We start from the raw sequence: 26,606 nt of genomic DNA, 5'->3' as shown, positions 1-26,606 counted from the left end.
CCGCCGCCTTGCCGCGGGCCGGGGCCGGCCGTTCCCTCCTCGCCTCACGGCGCGGCGGCGGATCGCGGGCCGCTCCCGGCCCCGTATCGCACACAGCCGCGCTCCCTCCCCCCGGCGGCGGCCGCTCCCCTCGGCGCCGAGCCCCGCTTCTCCCCCGCGCGGCCCCGCGGATCCCTCTCGCCGCCGCTGACCCGGAAGCGCTCCACGGGCGCCTCCACGCGCCGGCTCCCGGCAACCGGCGAGGCCAGGCCGGCGGCTCCCGCGGTCCAGGCCCGGCGCGCGCTCCCGCCGAGTCGCCATGCTGCGCGGGGCGCTCGAGGGGCAGCTGACGGCGGTCACCGGGGCGCTGACGGCCGGTAGGTGCGGGGAGGGCGGCCGTCCCGCGCGGCGCCGGGCGCCCGGGAGAAGCGGGGGCCGAGAGGGGCGGTCTCGAAGCGGCCGCCCGCGGAAGCGCAGAAGTTGGGGTTTAGAACCGAACGGGGGGGGATTCGTCTGCCGAGCGCTCGGGGCTTTCGTCGGGGTTTGCGTGTGAGGCGACAGCAACAGGTGCGGCCGCTGCGGAGGGAGCGGTAGCGGTGCCTGTGAGAGCCGAGCTGCGTAACGGCTGTTAGCTGGGAGCGGAGGCGCTTCTCGGGGTTTGGGAACACGGCCGGGTCTGTGGGACGGAGCGCCCGCCGTCCTTACAGCTTGCGCGGCTAAGCGTGCGGTCTGCGGCCGAGCCTGGGGCTCCCGGCATCCCAACACGGGGGGATGTCCGGCTGGGCGCAGAGGAGGGCCGCGGGATGCTCAGAGCGCTGCGGCGTGTCTCCTGTGTGAACAGCCTGAGGGAGTTCGTGTGGAGAAGAGAAGGCTCCGAAGAGCTCCTCCAGCCTTCCCTTGTGTGGTCTTAGAAGCAGGAGGGGAAAAAAACTTTTTAGCGTTAGGATGAGGGGGAACTGTGTGAAACGATAAGAGGGGAGATTGGGGATTAGAGGTTAAGGGGAAATTTTTCACGGATTGGGTGGTGAGGCACTGTCTGCCAGCGAAGCTGTGGATCTCTGGAGCTGTTCCAGGCCGGGTTGGATGGGGCTCTGGGCAGCCTGAGCTGGTGCCTGGTGGGTGCAGTGCCTGATTCGGCGGGTACCGACCTACCTGCAGCAAGGGGGGTGGAACTCAATGGTTTCCTTCCAACCTAACCCTCTTTGTGATTCTGTAACTTGGCAATCTGCAGCGTTATGTCATGTAGTACTTTGATGGTACTTTAACAACAGCAACAAAAAAGTAAGCCACAGAAGGTGAAGTTGCTTTTGTGTTTTTGCTTATAGCATCAGTGCTCTGTCAAGTGGAACCTGTGGGAAGATGGTTTGAAGCATTTATTAAGAGGAGAAACATAAATGTTTCTGCCTCTTTCCAGGAGTTAGAAGATGAAAAGGAACTTTCTGAAGAATCAGGGGATGAGGAATTGCAACTTGAAGAATTTCCTATGCTCAAAACCCTTGATCCCAAGGACTGGAAGGTATTCTGTTGGCAGTGATAATGTTGATTTGATTTTTGTTTGATTTGTAGGTGTTTGTTGTTGTTGTTGTTTTGTTGTTGTTGTTGTTTTTTTGTTGTTGTTGTTCCTGGAGCTCTCCTGACCAATTTACCTGCCACTCCCAGCTGCTTGTGACCCCCTCCTTACCCCAGTCTGAATCTCTCTGTGTCTATCAGCATTAGACTTGACTGGTTTTGTGTTTTCCGTGCGTAATCAGTTGAAGACAAACTCAAGACCTCATGGGGTGGGGGTTTACTCTTCTGTGTTCTGCAGTTTTGTTAGTGGCCTTAGTATTAACACAGCAATTCAATCAAACTTTCTAGGATCCGATCCAATACTTAAATACTATTTGGGTTGAGGTACAGTATAGCAACCTCTAAAAGAAATTGTTCCTATGGGCTTTTTCAAATGTTTATTATGAAAGAGAAAAATCCTGCCTTTTGCTTTAAAGATATGCTTTATTAAAGATGTTGCTTTACGTGTGTTGTGCCTTCTTAGATCACATATGTCAGTGTTTACCAGAGCTCTTTGTTCTTCGTTCCTCAGAATCAAGACCATTATGCAGTTCTTGGGCTAGGAAATATACGATACAGGGCTACTCAGAAACAAATCAAAGCAGCTCGTAAGTATCCTTCCCTCATAAGCATACTTTTCTTTCAGAAGTACAGCTTTGTTTTCTACATACAAATACAAACGTGTCACAAAGAAGTTTTTTACTATTTTTACAGACCTGCTCTTTGATTCCAATTGCTTACCAGTCTGTAATTTCACTTCACAGTTCTGAAATCCATAGGTCCAAAGCGAGTGAAATGGAAAATTCCACTGAGTACACATCTTGTTTTCTTATCTCAAGATTTTTGGTTAAAAACAAACTACAACAACAAAAAACAAGCAGAGAAACAAATCCCAACACAGGCTGTAACTGTATATTTCTGCAGCCAGGCTCAGTGGAAGGTTGAGAACTATGTCTGGCCCTGCCCTGCCTGTTTCTACAAATTATTACCTTCAAGCCCCCTTAGAATTGTTAACTGCCATGTTAATGCTACTGCATGTTTAGGAAGTATAGATACTGCTGTTATCTTCCCAAGTGGTAGGCTCAGGCTTTCATGGGAACGGAGTGATAACTGTTAAATTTTCATGCATTTAAATATTGTACTAAAAGTAACTCAGACCTCTGAGAAGTTCAGTTGTGCTCTTCTTTGGTCATTTTGCTGTAAGTGTGGAGTTCCTGTTGCTGAGTGCTGGGGCTCTTATCAAGCCGTTAAGGATGTGTTCCTGTAAGGTTGCATTCCCTTGGTGTTTCAGATAAGCAAACAATAGCCCTTGGAAGTGCAGTGTACTGCTTAATGGTATCATGGGCCTGTGTCAGAAATCATGAAATGTGAAGGTTTACAAGTGCATTTCCGTTATCAGGGGTATTTTTTGATACTTACACACCAAGAAACATCATGTCAGGCTTCAGAACTTTTATTTCTAGAAAGCAATGTGACCAAGAGCTGATTGCAAGTATTTGTTTGAAGATTGAAGTTGATTGTTAAATTCCCTATGAAATAAGCCATCAGCTTTGTGAATTGATCATGCAAACAGTTACATAAAAAAGCTGTCCCTGTATGAGTAGAATCACTGTCCTCAGTTAAACCACAGGTGAAGGTTAAGTTACTTGCAAGTGGGTAGAAGGACTCAGTTGACTGAGCTAAGGCAGTGTGCCAGCCTGTCACCTACCAGCAAAGCCATGGCGAGCGACTGTGTGGTCACTGAGAGCACAAAAATAGAAATCATTCTTCGCTTACAGCTTGGTCACATTACCTTATGTTTGGAACTGGCTTGGGCAGCACATGTAGCAAGTTACTGACTTGTACAGAAAATTATGTTGCAGTTAGTACGTGGTCATATGTTGGAGTTCTTAGCAGTGCCACTGTGAGTCCTGTGTTAGTACTGCATAGAGCAACACCTGGCCTTGCTAATGTTCTTGAGCAAGAACTGGGGCATCTCTCTCCTGGTGACTGTAGAGCTCTAAGACAACTTTGATAACAGATGACGTTCTGAAGATAACCAGAAGTTATCTCTTAGGATTTAAGGCCTGAGTAGAGAACTTGACCAGAAAGACGTGTGTGTGTTTGTGCTGAAACATTTCTCAATGTTATGCATCTACTTGCCAGATAAATCCATGGTTCTGAAACATCATCCAGACAAGCGAAAAGCTGCAGGGGAGCAAATAGGAGAAGGTGATAATGATTATTTTACGTGCATAACTAAAGGTAAGTCATTGACCTCTTTTATGAGCTTTGTCTCTCTTGCTACTTTTAAAGAACTGTACAAAGCCAAAGAAGTTCTCTTCTGTACTGGCAGACTTCTTTACTCAGCAGCCATCACTGAAGTGTAACTTCTCTTTGGGTGGAGGCAGTATGGAAATACAGCTGACCGACCTTTGCCACTTGGTGACAATGCAAAAGTTATTGTGAACTCTTACAGCAGTGTATGCAAGGGTGAACCACTAGAGGTTGCCACATGCCTAGAATAAATGAAACGCTGTAAAATAACTCCTGCAAGATGCCAACAGCAGTAGAAAAAGTCAGAATTCTAATGCTCTTACTCTGCCAACAGAGTCTGTTGATTTCATCTGGGATATCGGTTTTCTCAGACGCTTGCTTTTGCACACAGATGACCAAGTGTGACTGAATGACATTTCATTCCTGCCTACAGTGACCTAGAATGCTGCTGCTGGCTAATGGCAGAAACTTAGAGATTAGTTTAGGTATAGCCAGATTTATGCTTCTAGTAGTGCTTTTATTTTTAAACAAATGTTTTCAATCAATAAGGGTAGGGGAGAGTATCTTCTAATCCTTCTTCTAAGTGACTTGTTAGTTAAAGTGTTAGGAAATGTTACGTTAGACGAGCTAATGATGTTTACAGTCTTCTATAGAGTTGTGCTAAAACTTTTCAAAAATAAACAATTGTGTTGTTGAGGCTATAACAAAGAAAGAGACAGGCTCTTTAGCAGGGTTTTTTGTGATAGGATGAGTGGAAATTGTTTCAAACTAAATGAGAGGAGATTTAGACTGGATACAAGGTGAACATTTTTTTCACAGTAAGGGTAATGAAGCACCAGAACAGATTGCCCAGAGAGATGGTGGGTGGCCAGCCTTGCAGGCATTTGAGATCAGACTGGATGGAGCTGTGAGCAACCTGATCTAGTAGTAGATGTCCCTGTTCATTGCAGGGGGGGGGTTGGGCTAGATGACTTTTAAAGGTCCCTTCCAACTCAGACAATTCTGTGTTAACAAATATCAGAATAATTGTGACTTTGTTTCAACTTGAAACAGAAAAAAAAAAAATACTAATATCTGAAAATTAGTAGGGAAACCTGTTTCCCTTCTGTTCTAATTAGTTACTCGCCTGTTGTCAGCTGTTGGGAAAAACAGCTTCAAATAGAAATTAAGATCTTCAGGCAATATGGAATTGCATACAAAGTTCTGCTGCTGCCTGATTAGTCCGAGAAACATTTTGTCCATTTGTTCAGTGTTGTTGCAAACTGTCAGATGTGAAATACAGCATATTCCTGAATTCAGCCACAGGTGCCACTAGGGAAATGGTCTGAGGGTTGTTGAAGCTCCCATCTTGTAATGCAGAAGACAACTGATGTCATTTAGAGTACTGGCAGAGGCAGTCCCTTTCCCTGGGGGCAAGGGAAGATTGGCATGCAGCAGTTGATTGTTGTTTCCTTGCATTCATTCCTTCCTCAGTTTACAGAACCACAAAGCATCAAGGTCTCCAGCTTATTATCACTTGCAAGATGTGACCTTCACGGTGTAGCATTCTCTCTCCAGGGAAACAGTCAGAGAAGCCCACTAATAATTGCAATATGACTTTGATTTCCTTGAATTTCTACTCCTAATGAAAAATAATAGGTATTGTAGATCTGACAGACAAATTCCATGCTTCCTTGAGAGAAAAAAAAAGCAGAGTTTACTGGAGCTGCAGAGTATGATTTCCAGGTTATAAAGTTGTGATGTGCTGTTCCCCCAACTGCAGGACTTAGAAGACTGTTTGTTAATTTGTCTGCAAGGATTTGGTGCAAGATAAAAGCCTGAAGATGTCATGCCCAAGCTATCAGTGACAACTGATTTGAGTGCTTTGATTTTTTTAATATAATCTGTTACATTTTAATAGTTAAATATGTTGTTTTTCATAGACTTTTTCATCCTGCTTAGTTAAACAGGAATTGCCAGCAATACAAGTTGAGATGCAACCAAAATAATTAAATTTCTGGCTGTAGAGAATCAAACACAAATCTGGGTGCACATTTTAAACATGTAGAGCCTTTTCTGTTAGCATTCCCACATTGCCAGGAGAACTCATCTCAGTCTCGTGTTTGATGTCTGGTAACTTTTCAGCTTATGAGATACTGTCTGACCCTGTGAAACGACGAGCGTTCAACAGCATAGATCCTACTTTTGATAACTCTGTACCTTCCAAAAGTGAAGCAAAAGAAAACTTCTTTGAAGTTTTTTCACCAGTTTTTGAAAGAAATGCCAGGTAAGCCACGTCCTACTGCTTTTGAAGCGCAACAGAGTCAGTATTTGCAAACTCTTCTGGCATTGTGTGTAGCAGGTGCAATTTTTAAGGGATGCTGGGAATTTGATGCTTCTCATCAAATTAACACAATTAAAATGGAGCATTCTCAATGATTTCTTTTTAAAATAATCTCCAGTGCCACACCAGTGACTGGGTTTGACCCATGAGATTTTCTTAAAAAAGACAAGACTCTTCTCAGTTCCAAATTACACACTGTCCTGTTTGTACAACATTGCTTCATCTTCAAGTAATTTACTATGCCAAGTGTGTGTATGCTACTGCCTAAAAATTCCTTTTTTTATGATATTCTTATGAGGATGAGACATTAACAATAGTTATGTTCACAATTAAGCTGGTTAGGAGAGAAGATATACATAAATGTCAATATTTGGTGATTCTCTTTTGTAAGGTGTGTGGCTTTTCCTGCATTTGATTCATGCTTGCCAATTAACTTTGTATTAAGGCTGTCACAGGTCTAAACTCAGTTTATTTAGCTTTTTTTTTTTTAACATGAAAAAGTGTTTTATGATATGAGGCACTTTACAGTGCATTCTCAGTGACCTACTGCTTATTTTAGGTAGATTTATTAAGTGTCTTAGTAAGCAATCCAGAGATTCAGACCTGGTTTAAGGCTGTCAGATGATCTCTTCTCTGTTGGGACATGGATTCTCTGTCATGCAGTAACAAACTCTAGAGCCTATGGAATAGTTCCCTCCTTGTAGGAAAGAAATTGCGTGCAGGCAGGGCACGTGTTATTCTCTTGTACTCTGTTAGAAAACATGGGAAGGTTGTTGTAGCTTACCACAGAGCTGAGTTACTCACAGAGCACCTGTTGTTCGTTCTCTGTAAGCTCCTCTACCAGGAGGATGTGTGTGGAGAATTGAGGCCCTGTTGCTAGTGTGGTAGCTTGTGCTCCATCAGGTCTGCTTCTGTATGTGCCAAACCTGGGAAGCAGGAGGCTGTTTTTCTGGGAGAGTTCCCCAAACAAGGCACAATCTGGAGGATATTTAGAGCAGACAATCATGATTTCTTCCTCTTTCCCCATGATCCATTTGTGTGATGGGAGGGAACTCACTTTTGGCATTTTGATTTGTACTTAACGGATGCCATTTTATGAAATAAGATTGCATCTATATTACTTCTTGAACATTTCCATTTATTTTCAGGTGGTCAAATAAGAAAAATGTTCCTAAACTTGGGGACGTGAACTCTTCATTTGAAGAGGTAGATGCATTCTATTCATTTTGGTAAGTTAGATGATGACCTCAGCTGTTCTTCATAGTGTTCAGGATGTGCAATATGAAGGGTTTGCAGACCTGTTTGTATGTAGATAGTTGCCCTGTGATTTGTTCTGGCTGTGTAAGGTCATGACATTGCTTCACAGCTATTTGGTGCCTTCCACAAACCATGCTAGATTTATTCTAGCTAGAACACCTTTGTGTGCATTGTGAATTTACGGTTGCAGAGGGCTTTTGGACAGTGCTTGGCCAGAATGGCTGCAAACTGAGCTGTCCCAGCCAGTAGGAGGGGGGGTTTGTTTCACTTGTGTTTTCATTCGAGGTGTTCAGCAGGTATTTAAGCTGCCCTAGTTAAAGAGGGTCTGATTAGTCTGAGAAAGTCACAGAGCTTCTGGCTTGGCTCATCTGCTAAATATGGATGCCTACATAAAGATTAAATGATTTCTCTCTTAATGCTGCTGTACAACTCCACTGCCTATACTGGGAGCTTAGACTGTGAAGTTGATGGTCCTGCAGGAATAGGAATTATTAGTTTCGATAGCATTGACTTAACACAGTGGTATCACTGTAGATGCAGTATAATTATAAATGATACCTTATAAATTGTAAAAGCTGTGTAAGTGCCTACCAAAAAAACCTAAATTTGAAGAACATTCTTTATTTCTAATAGTTTTGCTGTTTTCTTTTATATTTTTTAAATTAATTCTTGTTATTTTTGTATTTAATTTAGGTATAATTTTGATTCCTGGAGAGAGTTTTCTTATTTAGATGAAGAAGAAAAAGAAAAAGCAGAATGGTATGTAAGTAAAAAGAAATTTGGTAGGAGAGTGAGAGACTAATGGCAGATTGGAAAGTCTTGCTGTATTCAGACTATAAAAACAGAAGAGGAAAGGCTGCTGAGCTGAGATGGGGTTCTGCTCTCCCAGCTCAGTAGTCAGCTGTGGACTTGAACTGGACTGTGGGCTTTTGGGTTTTGTTTTAGTTTGCTTTTTCAGTTGTGAGATTGAATAGTTCTTGGGGTGTTTCTAACGTACTTTGAATTTGTTTTGGTTGGGGAAAAAAAAAGTTTAAAAGCATCTCCTGTGTGTTCATTGAAGTTCTGGCTTGTTATTCTTAACCTGCCTGAAAAGTTGAACCAAAACAGAATAGATGAGTAAGCAGATATTGTTTCTTTCTCCAACTTCATGTTAAACTGTGCTAGGACAAGCAATGCTTTCTGGAATGTAGAATTATTTTATATTAGATTAGATTAGAATAGGAATATTAGAATTATAGGCTTGATGTTAATAAAAATTGCCTACTTCTTGGTATAGCGACAGTAGCTGAATTACCCAGACTGTGTTGCTGTTGGAAAATACATTCTAATTCTATTCTTATAGACACAGAACATTTAAAGTAAAATAAAGCACTGAATCATTTAGTCTGACCTGTATTTCACAGGACACAACCTTTCACTCAGTCACTCCTGTATCTCCATAATTACATAAACCTCCTGTTCCAAGTCTGAACAGAAACCAGTTTTGTAGTTAGCTGCAGCAGTTAGCCAGTTCTGTCTCTAACACTGGTGCCATACTTAGACTCTAGCTTGTTTCTCTTATGCCTTTTTCTGCACTTAATTTCTTTTTTCTCTTTCTGGACTCAGTGTTCTCTTCTCCTGTGAAGGTTCTGTGAAGGCACTGTAATCAATTCTATACCAGTTGCATTTTTGATAAATTATTTTCTAGGCTTCTTATTGGAAAGCTCTTGAATTATTTGCATAGCCCTGTATTGTACTTAATTCCAGTCATTCAGTGTCTGCTTTAAAAATGTTTAGACCAACAATTCATAGCAGGCTTCCTGTTCTTCTTTTCGTGATTCTTGTCATCCTTTCTTGGCAAAGGTTATGTTGCACATCTGTTCTCATCCTTCAGTCTGTTACTGACTTCTGTACTCTTAGGGGAATTGTTTCCTTTGTTCTAAGGGATATTTATCTGCCTTTGGTTGTATGGATGAGTAATTCATGGAAAGAGTTCTATACACACACGTTCACTTGACACAGCCTATTTTCTGTGAAATGGTGATAATTGGCATTAATTATACCACTGCCCTTTAATTAAACTATATACTAGCATTTCAGTTGTTTTGCTCGGGCTTAATGTTAGGTCAGCAAATGGATTGTATTTTGGAAACAGAGTCCATGAGGCCATTCCCTGTAATGAGAGGTGAGACGCCTGTTTTGTCAGGTGTTGGGAAGGGTTGTTTGATTGTTTAAACTCTTGGCACTTGGAACACTGTCTTGGGGCCTGGAAGTTCTTTTTTTGAAGCTTGTTGTTGAAGTATTCACAGAAAAGCATTTTTGTGGGGAAACTCTGAAATAGTTTGTTGCTGAATTTCTGACAGTTACAGATGCTGTGTTGTGCATTAGTGCTGAACTAACTACGCTCTCCCTTTGCAGTCGAGATGAAAGAAGATGGATTGAGAAGCAGAATAGGGCCGCCAGAGCACTGAGAAAAAAAGAGGAGATGAACAGAATTAGGATACTTGTTGGTGAGCATACAAACTGCTCTTGTAAAAGAGACTTGTTAACTAACAGCAGAAAAGCTCTGTTTTTCTCTTGTACGTGATGTGTCCTGTCCTCTGCCAGACAATGCATATAGCTGTGATCCCAGGATAAAAAAATTTAAGGAGGAAGAAAAGGCAAAGAAAGAAGCGGAGAAGAAAGCGAAGGTAGAAGCAAAACGAAAAGAACAAGAGGCAAGAGAAAAAGTAAGTTAACCACTTGGTTTATTTTGTTGAAAAAGCCTGGTTCATTCACAGCTGATCTAGAGGCTCCAGCTTCCAGATGTGTCAGAAAGTTACTGTTAAAGTTGTATTAGGCTTTACAGATGCATTGTCCTTGATCCCAGTGTAACAGGCAGTAAAGGCTGACAGCCTTCTGAGAAAGAGATGAAAATAAGGAGCCTGGATCTGAAATGAAAAACTTACAGAATTGGGTTTTGTTATTGCATACGCTCCCTCTGTCTTAAAGGCAGTCACTAACTTCTGTGACCTGCCTTCCTCTAACATAAAGCAAGCAGCTCTATCCACTTTATGGGTATGGTCTGCAAGCACTTGCTTGCTGTGAAACACTTTGAGGTAATATTACCTACTTGATTAATATTAACAGCTTGGAAAATATGTCTCTGGAAACAGTATTCAGAATGAAAGGCTTGGGAATTGTAGGGTACTAAAAAGTACTTTCAAAGACAACACTGAAGTATTGCTGTACTCCAAAATATGGAAACTGCAGATTTTAATATTGAATGAGCTTATAACAGCATGACTTTGCTTTGAGTGTATTTTTGTGTGTTTGTTTTGTGTTGTTGGTTGTTTTTTCTTTTTGATTGCAGCAAAGACAAGCAGAATTAGAAGCAGCACGGTTAGCAAAAGAAAAAGAGGAAGAAGAAGTTAGGCAACAAGCATTAGTAGCAAAGAAGGAAAAAGAGATACAGAAAAAAGCAATCAAGAAGGAAAGGCAAAAATTGAGAACAACGTGCAAGGTACTTCAGTGTTACCATAGTGAAATACAGGTTATGTGAGTGAAATTATTATTCTTGCTTAGATCAGAGCTTATCATGCGCTTGTTCTTGTGGTCAGAGATGGGTATGGAGAGTGGGTTTGCTAAACAGCAAAATGCTAAAATGCGCACTTAGCGTGCAGTTCTGAGTAAGGCTGACCGAATAGGCCGAAGCACAGCAGAGACTGAAGAATGCTGTGTGTTAAGATTTTGTCTGAAGGGTCAGGACAATAAAGTTCAAGAACTTTGCAGAACATGTATTTCTGCTTCCAGAACTGGAATTACTTTTCTGATAATGAGGCAGATTGTGTTAAAATGATGGAGGAGGTGGAAAAGCTTTGTGATCGTCTTGAGCTAGCAAGGTAAGTTTTCTTGCTCCCTATTCCTGCTCGTTTTGATATCCACCTTTCTACTAGCGATGCATTGTAACTTAATAATTTATTTTTAGTCTGCAGTGCTTGAATGAAGCACTTACATCCACAACAAGGGAAGGAGGAAAGGCAGCTGTAGTAAAACAGGTAATTATGTATCCCCTAGGAGGGGAATGAGAGCAATCTCAACCAATTCTTTTGCAAAAGAAAAATCCTGCCTCTACTATCCGTGACCTGGGACTGGATCCACAGAAGTTTTAAGATGCTGTAGACACATGGAAGGGCCAGAGGGTTGGATGCCAAAGTATAGGAAAAGCAAGACACTTGTGCTCAAGATTCACGAACCTCCACAAGGATCTGCTTCAATTTGCCAGGAAAGCAAATCCATTTAGAGTAACAAGGCTGAACCCATGTCTTGCAGAGAGAATAAGATGCTTTCTCTCATCTGCTTTTGAGTCCCCATCCCAGGGTTAGGTTTTCTCATCAGACAACTGAAAAATTAAGACTAAAATCTCTCCTGCATTGCGTATGATTTAATCTGGTTTCTCAGTATCCAGGAGAGTATTCCAAAATAGGATATTGACCTTTCTGTTCCTCTTTAAAGCTGTTCTGCTTTAATAAAAATTATCTAAGGTAGTTTTCCTTTTGCCAGGAAGACTTAATTAAGAGATAGTGAGCATTCTTCCAACAGGTGTAAGCGTGTAGATACGTGAATGGTATTTAACTGCTGTCTCAAGATGTGATTACAGTTCACAAGGATGTGTGATAGATAAATTCAGTTCTGCTTGCTAACAAACTGTACATAGGCCACCTAAGCCTGAGTAAACAGTGAGTAGCTGAAGTCTGTGTTGTTGCAGTCAATGCTAATTTAGCTATCCTATTAAAGCTTTCACTTGAATTATAATTGTAATAATTGAGAATTTCTGGCCTAACCAGGGTTAGGTAGCAGTTTTACTGGAAGCTTTGGGAGTTACTGTACTCAGAATGGATGTTGGACTGCCCCACAAGCCAGTTTAGGTTCTTAATCCTTTTGTGGATCTGTCTCTTGGTGTCAGATGTTAGTGTGGATATTCCCATTGCACTCAGAAATCTTGCCTTAATCCTTGGATGGACTTCTACTGTTGCTGCTAATCTGGGATGTCTACATTTGTGCACACAATGGAGGGAAATAATGCTGAATCAGATGAGCTCTGTTTCTTCCTGCATCATGTGCAGAACAGAAACTAAGCAAAATTCAAGGCTCAAAGCAATTCCAGAGAGGGGGCTTTGTAGCAACATATAATGTTTCTTTCTTAAAAATGAAAATGCTCATTTACAACCCCTCAGATAGAAGAAATAAATGAACAAATAAGGCGAGAGAAAGAAGAGGCAGAGGCTCGTATGCGCCAAGCAACAAAGAGTTCAGAGAAGTCAACGACAGGTGGCGGAGGTGGGAGCAAAAACTGGCCAGAAGATGATTTACAGTTATTAATTAAAGCAGTGAACCTCTTCCCAGCAGGGACTAATTCAAGGTACTTCTTAGTTTTGGTGTTAAAAAGCTAACTAATAATTTTAAGTAAATAACAAGCATAATACAACTTATTGTCAGACCGTACCAAATATGTCAGTAGGACTCTTTAAGTTTCCTTGTTTTCCTTGATTGTTGAACAGCCCCCTTTTCTTCTGTTAATACTGTGCTGTAAATGTGTCTAGAATTACTTCTGGGCCCATTTATTTCACTTAACTGGACCTCAGTCCATAACAAGATTGTGCCCTGCTGCACGTTTGCATAGGGCTCATGACAGGCGCCAGTCATTAGAACCAAGAACAAAACTGGAACAGTGACTGTGATCCAGCAGGATGGGAACACAAGTATGTAAGCTACTTGCAGTAGTTCCACAATGAACGTATTTCTGTTTCTCTTCTACGTGTTAGGAGGAAAACACATAGAAAGAGCTAAGTGCCTCTTCTCTCTTTGTGAGAGAGCTGGCAAAAAAGGAAAGGCTGGGATTGACAGAAAGCAGTGCTGGTGATCACTTTCTCGTGCCTTAAATCCTTATCTTTCCCAGGATTGAAATACCTTCTTTCACTTAGGATTCGCAGATTTGAAGCCTCTATTACCAGATTTGGATTTCTACTTTAAACCAAAAAAAATCCAAAAAACTGAAGCTTTCATACTTAGGATAGTGATAGGTATGGCACCAGTATTTGTTTCTGCACTGTGTATCAGCAGTCAAGAGCAGCAGGAGCTTGATAGGCCTTGATCTGTGATGCTCCTGTCTGATCAGGTGCACATCTTCTCCGTTTTCTAAGATGCACTTTGGATAATTCAGGGGCTGGGTTGTTCCAGCTTTCTGCTGCTGAATCTCCTTTATCTGGTGTTTAGGCCCTCTTTCAAGGGGCATTGGAAAAAGTGTTAATAGCATCCCTGCCATTTCAGTGGCAGTGCAGTATTTTATGTTAGAGTTGTTTAGGGAATTCAGGTAAGCAACAGCCGAGCAGTCTCAAGGACTGTAGTTTTGCACTTCCACACCTGCTTTCTACCCCCATGCCTTTTATGTCTGAGAAGCCAAGAACCTCACACAAGCTGACTGAATTCTTAACAGAAACATACTATTTAGTGACTAAAAACTTTCCATATTAGTTACTGAAAGTTTTCATGTGTTTAAGTACTAATAAATTTAACTTAAGAGTTGGTATATGTTCAGCTGCATACAGAAGCTTAATTGTTGCTTGTACAAAGATAAGCAACTATATTATGTGCTGTTTTCCCCTTTTTGTCCTTGCTTTAGGTGGGAAGTTATTGCCAACTACATGAACTTGCACTCTACCACTGGAATAAAACGAACAGCAAAAGATGTCATCAATAAAGCAAAGAGCCTCCAGAAGCTTGGTAACTGTATTTGCTTATTTTTGTACTAAGATGCTCTGCACGCTTCTGTACAGCTCGATCTTCTTCAAACAGCACAGTGTGTCTCTTGGGAGAAAATGCTCTGTATATCCCAAAAAGAAACATAGCTTAGGTGGAAAAGTTAGAGGAGCATTTCTGTGACTCAGTATTTCCATCCTAATAGCTATCACATCAAGTCTTTACCTCATGAGTGAATCCCTGAAATTCTTTTAATTTAACTCGATGCACCTGTAAATGTCTAGGCCCTATTTCTATACTTTGGGTGAGAGGAACTGTCCACCCAACTGTGAGATTCAACACCAGTCAGACAGCTAAATTAACATAGCTTTTGTGGGCTCTGAGAAAAGGCTTTGGATTATGTTCTCAAGGAAAAGCAAAACGTGCTACTATAGGGAAAAAAAAAAAAAAGAAGAACAAACACAAAATAACAGCATTAAAGTTGTTTCTCTGTGCCATGTATCTAGATAAGGAGGCAGGAGACTGTCTGTGTTCTGACTGCCCCTGCGACACAGGTAGTCTGGGTAAGGCAGGAGATCTGTGCTGCAGTCCTTACACTAGACAATCCCTTTCAATCACACTGAAGCAGCACTTTCAGGCTTAAGTTTACATGGAGGAGGTATTTATTTCAGCAGCATAAAGTGAAATAGGAACTGGAGGGCCTGACACTTTGAGAAAAATGTACTGGGCCCTGAACAGTATTTTTGTCTACCAACTTCTTTGCCATCATCATAAAGGAAGCATGAACTGGGGCTTTTATTTTTTGTTATTGTGTGCCTGTTAAGATATCTGCTACAATGTTTTTACTATTATAGCTGGCTTCTGTTTTGTTGCAATAACTATTCTGTTTCTCATAGATCCTCATCAAAAAGATGATATCAACAAGAAAGCATTTGACAAATTTAAAAAGGAACATGGTGTGGTGCCTCAGATGGACAGCGCTGCCCCCTCAGAACGATTTGAAGGTAAAGGTGAAAAGGGAGCCCTTCTTGCAGAGCTGTCTCCTCTGTGCATCTTAATAAGAAAGTAATCTATAACTTCAGACTTGCTTACAGAGAAACTTTAGTAAGAAGGTGATGCAAGCTCAGTTACTAGATCTATTTGATAATTTCTCGTATGTTTAGTACAAACCAAGGTTAACTAAACAGTGACAGTTTGAAATGCTTCTTTGTGAGGCAATAGATTAAATCTGATTTTGAGATCATCTGCTCCTCATTTTCAGGAAACAGTAGGCATGAGGGGATGTCTTGAAATATAGGATCATCCTACAGCTAAGCTTTGGTTTCCTGCAAAAGCCCAAACACCTCTAATCAAACCTTCCAGGGTCTTGCAACAGACTCTTCCCTTACTGAAAAACAAAAGGAAAAGCAACATCGCTGCCCTAAGGATGTGATTTCACAGGACAGCTATGGTTATCTAGCAGCTGCTTATCTAATACCTTCCAAAGATTCTGTGCTGTATCCAGAGATCACACATGCCACTTGGCCAGTACTATAAGGATTTAAAATCTATGATTTTTTAATGGTATTATGCATATCTCAAAAGTTTGTTACTAAACTTTTTTTGTCACTTTTGCGTTTGAAAACAGGATCACCTTTAGATTCATCCCCTTGGACTACAGAAGAACAAAAACTTTTAGAGCAAGCACTGAAGACTTACCCAGTAAATACTCCTGAAAGATGGGAGAAAATAGCAGCAGCCGTCCCAGGCCGGTCAAAAAAAGACTGCATGAAGCGATATAAGGTAAGGTTTTCTTACCCTGTCATCTAGGTCTCATTAGAATCTATTGTGTTTACTGTTGTCCTCCCTCCCAGGCACTGTACCACTGTATAAGAGGAAGTTAGCACAAAATGGAGCTTTAGAGAGAATCATTTTTTTTGTAATTTGGCCCCAAAAGAGCAGTAAGGACTAGGTTTTCTTTCCCTGCAAGTAGTGAAGGTGGAAGCTGGGAACAAGAAACTTGTCTTAAATGTGATAACATGTTATTAGAGATTCTGAAGTCCAATCCATAGTCCCCTTTGTATTTTGTGTTGTACTACAAGAGAAGTGGATGAGTGTTGACCTTCAACACCACATCAGTATTAATTGGTTTCTTTCTAGGATAAATTGTATTAAACTGTCCAGATTGCTCACTATCACAGAATGGCCTGGGTTGAAAAGAACCACAATGATCATCTAGTTTCAGTCCCCCTGCTATGTACCACATCCAGCCTAGCCTTGAATGCCTCCAGGGATGGGGCATCCACAACCTCCTTGGGCAACCTGTTCCAGTGCATCACCACCCTCTGTGTGAAAAACTCCCTCCTACTATCCAACCTAAACCTTCCCTGTCTCAGTTTAAAACCATTCCCCCTTGTCCTATCACTATCCACCCTTGTAAACAGCCATTCCCCCTCCTGTTTATAAGCTCCCTTCGAGTACCGAAAGGCCACAAGGTCTCCCCAGAGCCTTCTCTTCTCCAAGCTAAACAATCCCAGTTCCCTCAACCTTTGCTCATAGGAGAGGTGCTCCAGCCCTCTGAGCATCTTAGTGGCCCTCCACTGCACCCATTCCACGAGCTCCATGTCCTTCCTGTACTGGGAGCTCCAGACCTGGACGCAGTACTGCAGATGGGGCCTCACAAGAGCTGAGTAGAGGGGGACAATCACCTCCCTCTCCCTGCTGGTCACCTCTCTTTTAATGCAGCCCTAGCAGAGTGTTTCAGGCTGCCTGCATAGTAGTTAAGCTGAACATTTCAATAAGTTGTGTGTTTTTTTTTTCTTCCCAACTCTCCAGGAACTCGTTGAAATGGTCAAGGCAAAGAAAGCTGCTCAAGAACAAGTGATGAATGCTACTAAAGTCAAGAAATGACTTTTACTGACAATCTTTGTTTTATAATAAAAATGCAAATACTATACGTTTTTTCATTACTTCCTTAAGTATACAAATATGCAGGACTACAGTTGGTGTTCGAGTTTTAATCTTTTCAAATGCATTTCTCCCAGCTCAAAAGCTATAAGGAGATAGTAGTATCCTCTTTACTTTATTCTTTTTTTCTTTTGAAGCTCAAACATACTGAAAGTTCTTGTCATCCACTACTCACGAAGCCAATACATCCCACTGCAGATCTTGTTATACTCCGGAAGTTGTTCAATTGGACCTGGAATTTAAAGGAAGTTGACCATGAGATGACACATTCTAAACTGTTAAGGAAAGCCGTAGAGGGGGTTACAATAGGGGAACTTGGCAACGTACCCAGGGCAGCAACTGCAGGATGCTTATTATAGATGTACTTTGTGCAAACTTCTCTAATAGTCTGGGCATCAATAGCCTAAAATAATTAGAGATTATCAAAATCTTCATTACCAACCCTAGCCAAAAAGTTATTAGCAGCCCAGAGGAACAGGCAGCAAAACAATTAAAACTTTCTGAACAGTCTAACCTCTATACTGTTACTTCCTATAACAATTAAGAAACTTAATTACTACAGTAGGGGCCTAATTAAAAATTTACAACAGGGGTGCCACTTACTTCAATTCTTGCCTCAAGTTCTGGAATCGGAATTCTGCGCTTATAGCACAGCATTTGTCTTCCGATGTCTTCACAGATTGGGGTGGAGCCTAAACCAGGAGAAAATAAGCTTCAGTTATCAGCATAGAAATGCAGAAAAGTTAAAAAAAAAAAAAAAAAAAAAAACAACACTAAGTCTCACCATCAAGTTGTAGCAGCATATTTGTCTTCAGAAGATTTCTTGCTCGAGCTACTTCATTTTCTGTGACACTTGTACAAAGTCTTATCCTGAAAAATAATTTGGATCCAAAAGCATTACTTAAAGCTGACCTGAGGCGTGCAAGAGGGCTGTGTGCCTCTTTACTGCAGGCAATCTACCCAAGCACATTTTTTCTATAGGCAATGCTGATAAGAGTACTTGATATGAAAACAAGCCACAGGATATGCAGAAACAGCATGATAAAAGTAGGGAAGGTTTTGGAAGCATACCAGTATTCAGCCTAAGATCAAGCTTTTCCCCTTAGATGAGCTGTTTCCTTTTATTAAGTGAATGTTTTCAGCCAAGTGTGGTCCATGCTTGCCAGTTTCAGAATGGCTGCTGGTAAGCTACCAGGAGCCAAGCAATTAGAGGTAATTAGCCCAGAAGGCAATCCATTACTTCCTGGCTTTTGGTAAGATAGCAAACAGTGTAACTACATCACACTACACAGAGAAGACTCTTAGAAGGACAGAAGGATGCAGTACTCTTAACCCATTACTCCAGCACAGTAAGGGCTCACAGCTTCTCTGGTGTTAAGCTGCAGCATACAGACAGCTAAAGCAATGATGTTTTTATCTATGAGCTGTTTACAGAGATCTCAGTAAATAACTAAGTGCTACACGATGGAAAAAAACTCATTTTGTTTTCTTTCAAGTTCACCCACTTCAAGCCCTTAAATAAGATCTATCTCTAATTACATCTTCAGTTCAGGCATTAGAATTGCAGCTACGATCATGTTTTCAATTTAGATATAAGGTTTTAGATGAATTAAATTATCTGTAGTCCCGTGTTTCAAGATACTGTATATAACAGCTCAGCTACTTTTCACATCATTCTCCTAGGTACTTCTAACGCCTGCTGCGTCATGTGGGACAGTAACTGCAGGATCATTAACTAGTAACAGTATTTAAAGGTAACTGCCCATTCATTATGCTCATTCATTATGCTGAATATTTACTCTTTCACTTGTCAAACATGCAGTTCATGGCACTGCATGCTGGCTTAGCAGCATTCTAAAAAGTCTGACATACATTTTCATATCTGCTCTCACATGAAAGTCAAAAAGAAAATCATTGCCATTATCTTCCTTGTAAAAGCACTGCTACTACCTACAGTTCACACTTATTTTTCTGGGGGAGAAAAAGAAACCTAAACCCAGAAGTGTTCATTCTAAATAAAAGTGCCAGAAACTGCCTGCTGGGACTGTGCATCTCATGTGCCCAAGTTCAGAACCAGATCCAGTTGTTTTTCCCAGGCAAGCCTAAGCAGAGAAATAGAAATATTCTCTTCAGAGAATGCCTTTTTCTTCTAAAGTATATTTGTCCACAGCAATGTTGTTCTTAGGCAAACAGTTGTTTGCTTACCATTCTCTCTGAACAAAATGCACCATGTCCTGTACAGTCGATGGCTCACAGACCATATAGAGCCCCCACAGCCCTGTGTCAGTGTAGCAGGTGTTGAAGGACTGGAAACTATGACACAGGTTACCATGGCAGGCAATCTGAGCAAGTTTACTGGATAAATTCTGCTGAGACAAGAGAAAACACATTTCATGAATTTTCTGAAGGCTCTTTAGTGTCTTGTTTTCATTTCTATCATGACAGAACATGCAATGGTATCAGAAGGTCCAGCAGAGGCTACATAGTCCAGTATCAGCTCTTCATTGTCACTTCTTCCCTTGCACGTAATCTCACACTTCCAAATAATAGCCCAGATTTTAAGCCAAAATCATAAAGCTACACAGGTTCAAGAAAGGGACAACTGGCAATAGCCACACATTCTGATAATGTGTAAAGATGAACCATTCTGCTTCTGATGAGGACTGGCAGGCCTCAAATCACCTCTATTTTAGTGATCTAGAACCACTTCTTAAGATTTTCATAGATCTTGGGCAACAAATCCTCTTTGACTTCCAGCTGGGTCTCCCTCATCCTGCTTTAATGAAGGACCTTCAGAAACAATATTGTAAAGTAACAGCAACACCCTCAGATATGCTCAAATCCACCTGTCCTGGCAGAACCCCATCAGGCAAGTCTCACCAGCCTCATTATAAGCAGCAGGGTGCTTGCAGGTCCACTTACCACTCCTCCTCCAAAGGAACGATCCCAGTTACCTATCAGAGTGTTTGCTACCATAAGGGGAATGGTATCGGGGTCAGACCAGCCAGCTGCTTCTACAGCGATGGCAATGTGTGCCAGGGGCATCTTGTCATCTCTTATACGAATCTGTGGGAGCACATGAAAGCAGATGTTGTACAACCTGCACGTGGTAACGGACGTGAGAAGTTAAGCATTAGGACACAGACATCTCCACTACACCAATATCGCAAAGCAGGCACAGGCAGAACCAAAAATTAAAGGGCACAAAGTTACATTTAACATCAGCCTTAACTAGTTGCACTCTGGACATTTTGTAACACTTTGCCACCTACAGACAAAAGGCACTACAAATTGTTTTATAGAAAGAGGGGGAAGGAAAGATAATGCCTTTTCAGGATCTGAATACAGTTGGGAATGTAACACACGTGTCTCCATGTAACACATTCCTCCATATCCCCAACAAGAGGAAATGTTCCAACAGTGAAGGCAAGGGAACAAAAGGAAAGAAGCAACAGGAGTAAGGGAAGTATTCTTCCAGGAATCGATAGGGCAGAGAAAATGGTGGAAGCAAGGCTTGCCAAAAAGAAGTTGGTAAGTAAGTGCTGCTTTGGAAACTACGTATTCCTGTTGCTGTCACTGTGTGCAAAACAACTGAGCTCTCCTCTGCACGTGTCAGTAGTGCTCCAATGGGATAAAGGGCGGCTCAAAAAGCCACCAGACAGCTTACCTCACTGCCTGTGAAGCTACATGGTGGAAGGGGTGGCAGTCCTCCTTCTGGAGCAGATGGCAAGTTACCGAAATGGCATTTTGCTAGGTCAAGTAGCTCCTCGTGACAGACCCCTGAACAAAGGTTTTTCACATACTTTGTAATGCTACTCTACAAACAGTTCGTTTAAATTGCTATACCAAGCAGTAAGGTTCTGCCCTCTAATCCCACACTTTCAGATTGCTCACAGCACTGTTACTCAGCATAAAATCACAATCATATTCCAAATCAAACCGCTCTCAACTTCAAGCCTAAACATTTTTTCTCTTGTTTTTTTTTGCTACTCCCTTTTCACAATGACCTCCTCCTCCCAGGCCCTTCTTTTCAAACTCACATAGAACAATGACCTCACCCTCCAATTCAATTCTCCTTATTGATTCAAGAATGTTTCTGGAATTTTACTGAGGGAAAAAGGGAACAGAAGTTCAAAGGCTACAGAGGCACAAACTGAACAGGCAGGGCTAACAATGAGCATCTGGGACCTACTGAACAATGAGCAATTCACCGTGTTGTTCCCAGGAACTTAAATAACCGTGGTTTTAAGCACAGTTTCACATGATCCAGGGTGATAACTCATACCAACCTCCAGCAGCAGCCAGGACTATTCGGGGTCCTTTGTAATGTGTTGTTATGTACTCCACCAAGTCATTACGGTTTATGGATCTGCAACAGTCAAGGAATCATCACTACCATGTCAGTAAAGTTTATGACAAGATGAAGAAAGTACAGAATGATATAGTATCAAAATAATTATAAGTTCTGCCAGTGTACAGAGCAAAAAGCTACAATAAGGGCGACTTCCTAAAAAGGAAATAGGAGCTTCATATATTTTGTCTTTCAAAGTTCATACAGCTTCCTGATAAGGAGTAAGAATTACAACTCTACTCCAAGTTGATCTCTGTCAGGTGGAGCCAGGATCCACCAATGATCTCATGTCAGTTTTAAAATAGCATGTTTGGTGATCTCCTCATCTGCACTGCTGTAAACAAATGCAGAAAAGAACAGTGTAAACACAGGTTTATTTACAGCAGTGCCTAACACCCGACTGATGGGAAAAAAGAGCACTTCCAATTTTGCATCAGGTGTATTTTTAACAAATAACAAATGGCACATAATGGAGCTGTGCAGTAGACACGTGAAGTTCACGTACACTTTTATGACTGCATAAAGGGGCAATAGGGAAGTTCTTACAGTCACATCCAGTGCAATTTCATGCATCTTCCAAGGCCAAAATTTAAACTAAAGTCATTCCCTGCATTTTCACAGGAATCTTTTAAATATAGAAAAGAGACCCCACAGCTGAAGATGGCCACAAACTTGGACATACTTGATGTTTTCAGTGGGTCCTAAAATTGTCCTTCCGAGGGCTGTTTTCTGATAGGCTGTGGCATGAAGGTAATCAAAGACAACTTCCTGTAAATTGGTTTCAACCTCCTGCATCTCTCGGAGTATAACTCCTCGCTCACGCTCAATCTCTGCTTCTCCCAGGGTGCTGTTCTGGATTATGTCAGCAAGGATTTCCACAGCTAATTGAAAACAGAGATGGGAATAGAAACTGAATTTTCAGACTACGAGAAAAATCTGGTTCCAAAAGTAAAACTCAACTCAAAGCAGGGGTGGCCCAACATTCCCTAATAAGAGCTGTGGTTTGGAACTTGAAAAATTTTAAAAATGTACAAACTCAAAAGGCACTTCCAAGGGCAAGTCTAGCAGAAATACTTGTAGTACCAACATCGCTTCTGCCACAACCCTTCCCAAACCTGCACTCTCACATTCCTATAAGTTTAAGAAAGTACTTTTTGCCCAAGAAAGGCGGGATTGTCAGGCAGCAAAAGCATCGTTCTCATGCTCCACCAGGAGCTGGATGTTTGTTTTGTTCTTTGCTGCTTTTCAGATTAACAAAAGCAGTTACCTCTTGGTAAATCTTTTGAAAAAGCCTTTGCATAATACACTGTTTGTTCCCTTGATGTATACGCATTCAGATGAGCTCCCATGTTCTCTATCTCCAGTTCAAGGTCTAACTGAGATCTCTTTTTTGTACCCTGAAACAAAACAATAAGGAAGTCAAACTAAATCTTTGAATCCACTTGCTGACTATTAATACTGCTTGTCTGCAAAAGTCAAGGTGAAGAGAAAGAGTCTTCTGAAATGAATACTGGTACACTAATCTCTCCAATATTTAGGCAGATCTAAATCCTACTATGCTCACAAATTAAAATGAAAAGCTGGATCTTCTACAAACATTTTTAAAAATTAAAAGCAAGTTAAAAGTAGACCTGGTACAAATCTATAGTTCTGTATCAGCTACACAGGACTAAAAATTTGGCTCTGCTTTCTATGTGGAACCAAAATCCAATCCCCCTGATTTGTAAACTGTATTTAGAGAATTCTGACTAAGTTCCTATCACTGATCTCTAAAGATAACTAACTTAGAAATTTGTTGTAAATTTTAAGCCAGTACTCATACTCACCTTGAAAGCCATATGCTCAAGAAAGTGAGCAGTTCCATTGTTCTTCTCATTTTCATATCGGCTTCCAGCATCAATCCAAAGTCCAACCTCAATAGGGATAATAATTTTATCAATCAATAATGCAACTTTGCTGTTTTTCCTCTATGAACTACACTTAAGATTTTTTAAGACCTACTTTTAAGTTGCTTTTTCTTTAAGTGAACCAGAAAAAAGATCTTCGCAAAAAAAAAAAACACTTGCAAAAGCCTTATGAATCCTATTTCTCTGCTCCTTTTAAGAACAATTGCTAATAAACATTTATAGACTCCAACAAAGTTCCATAAAGAAAAAAACAAGTAGTTATGAAAACATGTACGAAGTTATGAAAAAACATCCCCTTTACAGGTTACCTACTGTGCATGTTGAAAGCCCAGAGTCTTCAGAAGCTACCTGCAGACCATTCTCCAGAGGACTCACACGAGTCTCAGGAACATTTAAGACTACTTCTGTTGCTGCTTGGGCAGCTCTGAATCTGCCTTTTCCCACATGTACACACTGTAAGAAAAAGACATCAGTCATACTTAGATTATAAGTTATACGACAGACTCGTTTCAGTTGGAAGGGATTCTTAAAGGTCATCTGGTCCAACTCCCCTGCAGCAAGCAGGGAGACCTACAGCTAGATCAGGTGCTCAGAGCCCCATCCAGCCCTTGGGTGTCTCCAAGGACAGGGCATCCACTACCTCTCCGGGCAACCTGTTCCAGTGCCTCACCACCCTTACTGTAAAAAACTGCTTCCTTACATCCAGTCTTAATCTCCTTTTTAGTCTGAAACCACTTGCCCTTGTCCTATCACCACAAATCCTGCTAAAGGAGTCTTTCCCTTCTTTCTTACGGCCCCTCTTTACGTACTGAAAGACCACTCTCAGGTCTCACAGATCATTCTCTACTCCAGGCTGAACAGCTCCAGCTCTCATAGGGGAGATGTTCCAACTCTGGGATCATTTTTATGACCCTCCTGCTGGCACGCCCCAACAGGTCCATTTCTCTCCCATACTGAGGGCTCCAGTCCTATCCTATCCTAGAATGCTCTTCCTAAAATGTATTCCTGAACTTAAATGTAAGTTCATGGCTCCTTCTTTAAAACATGCATTTAAAAAAATATTTTTCTCTCAAAATTATTTGTCAGTACCTCACACAGGAATACATTAACCAACTCAGAACTAAAAAAAAAACAAGCATCACAGAATATCCCAAGTTGGAAGGATCCACAAGGATCACTGAGTCCAACTCCTTGATCCAGACAACGCCACCCAAAAAAACAATCATATGTCTGAGAGTGTTGTCCCGATGCTTCTTGAATTCTGGCAAGCTCTGTGCCTTGACCACAGCCCCACTGAGCCTGCTTCATTGCTCAGCTACCCTCTTGTGAAGAATATTTTCCTCATATCCAACTTGAGCATCTCCTGTTGTAGCTTCATGCTGTCCCCTTGGGTCTTGTTACTGTCACCAGAGAGCAGAGATTGGTGCTGCCCCTCCGCTCTCCTTATGAGGAAGCTCTCCTCCCATTCCCTGGGCTGAACAAGCCAAATGACTTCAACTGCTCCTCGTACGTTTTAAGGCAACTAAAATGGATTAGATTCCACCTGCTTCCCTCCAACTAAATGTTGGGGCCTATGCCTAAGACTGCAATTCACAGTCATCTGCTGTCCAGAATAAAGCCAAATATTGAAATTGCCACCTTGTAGTTAATCCAGAAGAAAAGTTATAAGAAATTAACATTAAGAAATCATTAAGAAGTTACAGAAGAGTCTTGGGTTGGAAAGGACCTTAAAGCCCCCCATCCCCACCCTGTGTGTGGGCTGGCTGCCCCCCACCAGCTCAGCTGCCCAGGGCCCCATCCAACCCGGCCCTGAGCGCCTGCAGGGATGGGGCACCCACAGCTCTATGGGAAACTGTGTGCCAGGGCCTCACTGCCCTCTGAATAAAAAATTTCCTCCTTACATCTGATCAAGATCTCCCCTTTTTTAGTTTTAAAACGCATCACTATCTGCCCTTGCAGGAAGTTGATTTCTCCTGTTTATGAGCACTCTTTAAGTACTGGAAGGCCGTAATGAGGTCTTTCCAGAGCCTTTTCTTCTCCAAAGGGAAGAAGCCCAGCTCTGGTTTGGCTTTGTTTGCTCAGTTGGTCTCAAAAGCCTCCTGGGCCGCACAGAAAGCAGACAACCCCTCCCGACACCCCCCGCCTCTGGGGGCAGGCAGCCGGGCGCTGACATTCCCGCCATCTCAGAGCCTCAGCTCCCACGCTAAGACTACAACTCCCGGCGTGCGCCGCGACACGCGGCCTACAGCCCCCCGCCCCCACCGCGGCGGCCCGAGCAGCGCAGAGAGCCGTCGAAGCGCCGGTGCCACCCGGAACTCCTCCCTCTATCCCCGCTCCGCCGCCTACCCGGTTTCCCGAGCCGGACGACCGAACGAGGCGAGCGCACCAGGGCAAGAAGATCCGCCGCGCCGCTAAGCGCCCAGTAGACGCCGCCATCTTTGCCAGCCGGCGGGGCCGAGGCTCGCTTCCGGCGGGCGCTGCGCAGGCGCAGGGCGCCCCGGCTGGTGCTGCCGAAGGCCGGCTCGGCGCGGGGAGCCGCTTGGCAGCGTGGGGCGCTGGCGGGTTTGGGCGGGCTGCCGGTAGCCAGTAGTCTGTGTTCCTCACAAAAGTAATGCTTCGTCGTAGTTAATATCAGTAGGATGCTCGAGCAAGCCATGTTCAAGGTCAGCTGCTCCAGAGCTGGTCAGCTGTAAACTGTGAAACAGGCTTATCTTAACCACTCTCCCAACCAGTGCTGCTCCACAGAACTGCACTGTTCAGGACAGTCGGTTTTCCTCCTAATAAACTATTATTGGCAGTTTCTCTAACACAAAGTTGGATGTTTTCTCTGTGCAGTGCTGTGTGTAGAGCTGATGCCTGCCGAGCTTCCTGTCGCCAAGCAGCACTGAGTTAGGATAGCTCGTTGTGGCATTTCTCATCAGACAGAATCAATCCAACTAGGAAAAGCCAGGCTAATAATCTGAAATCTTGTTTTACGAAGTGTTCTGAAAGTAAGGAACATGTCCAAGAGGCTGGACTGCCAGGAGGCTTCATCCATGCCAGGAGATGCAGTTCCTGACACAGGGAGCAGCCCCGTGCAAGCCGTGCTGCAAGCAGTCCCTGGGCACTAAGGGCACCAAAGCTGCCCAGCACTGGGCATGGCCTGCCGGAAGGGACCTTGGCAGGAGCCAGGGTTGGGCTGGGAAGGGCTGTAGCAGTGTGATAGTACACACAATTCCATCTCAGAGCCACGCATTCCACGTTTCTGGGCATGCTTTGGGTGTATGGGTGTAGATAAACATGCACAGACATGCAGAAAGCAGTGCTGTCAGTTTTCATTTCC

The 26,606-nt window shown here is 42.5% G+C and overlaps 2 protein-coding genes across 5 annotated transcripts; one reads left to right on the top strand and one right to left on the bottom strand.

The window, feature by feature from the left end:
* The first annotated feature begins 216 nt into the window (after positions 1 to 216).
* On the top strand, positions 217 to 17,013 carry DNAJC2 (DnaJ heat shock protein family (Hsp40) member C2). 2 transcript variants are annotated; one of them, XM_085216886.1, is made up of 17 exons: positions 217 to 356; positions 1,394 to 1,495; positions 2,060 to 2,135; positions 3,673 to 3,771; positions 5,908 to 6,049; positions 7,255 to 7,335; positions 8,057 to 8,122; positions 9,761 to 9,852; positions 9,950 to 10,071; positions 10,695 to 10,844; positions 11,135 to 11,223; positions 11,310 to 11,379; positions 12,559 to 12,743; positions 14,004 to 14,104; positions 14,977 to 15,084; positions 15,708 to 15,862; positions 16,895 to 17,013. In XM_085216886.1, the coding sequence occupies exons 2-17, from the start codon at positions 1,463 to 1,465 to the stop codon at positions 16,967 to 16,969; spliced, it is 1,644 nt and encodes a 547-aa protein (XP_085073012.1). In that variant the 5' UTR covers positions 217 to 356; positions 1,394 to 1,462; the 3' UTR covers positions 16,970 to 17,013. The 2 variants fall into 2 exon arrangements, with proteins under 2 accessions (XP_085073012.1, XP_085073008.1); XM_085216882.1 differs by having other exon boundaries at positions 222 to 356; positions 1,305 to 1,495.
* On the bottom strand, positions 16,944 to 25,782 carry PMPCB (peptidase, mitochondrial processing subunit beta). Of its 3 annotated transcripts, none has more exons than XM_085216889.1 (13): positions 25,631 to 25,781; positions 23,597 to 23,737; positions 23,204 to 23,290; positions 22,645 to 22,774; positions 22,060 to 22,258; positions 21,316 to 21,395; positions 20,694 to 20,806; positions 19,949 to 20,092; positions 19,232 to 19,395; positions 17,811 to 17,896; positions 17,630 to 17,718; positions 17,354 to 17,429; positions 16,944 to 17,258 (listed from the first exon to the last, which is right to left on the bottom strand). In XM_085216889.1, the coding sequence occupies exons 1-13, from the start codon at positions 25,718 to 25,720 to the stop codon at positions 17,194 to 17,196; spliced, it is 1,464 nt and encodes a 487-aa protein (XP_085073015.1). In that variant the 5' UTR covers positions 25,721 to 25,781; the 3' UTR covers positions 16,944 to 17,193. The 3 variants fall into 3 exon arrangements, with proteins under 3 accessions (XP_085073015.1, XP_085073016.1, XP_085073018.1); XM_085216890.1 differs by having other exon boundaries at positions 19,232 to 19,392; XM_085216892.1 differs by lacking the exon at positions 17,354 to 17,429 and having other exon boundaries at positions 25,631 to 25,782.
* Positions 25,783 to 26,606: the final 824 nt, after the last annotated feature.

The sequence above is a fragment of the Meleagris gallopavo genome, chromosome 1 (genome assembly GCF_905368555.1).
Source record: "Meleagris gallopavo chromosome 1, MGAL_WU_HG_1.1, whole genome shotgun sequence".
In the NCBI taxonomy this organism is placed as follows: Eukaryota; Metazoa; Chordata; class Aves; order Galliformes; family Phasianidae; genus Meleagris; species Meleagris gallopavo.
The sequence above is the reverse complement of the archived record's forward strand: the minus strand, read 5'-3'. Positions and strand labels throughout refer to the sequence as shown.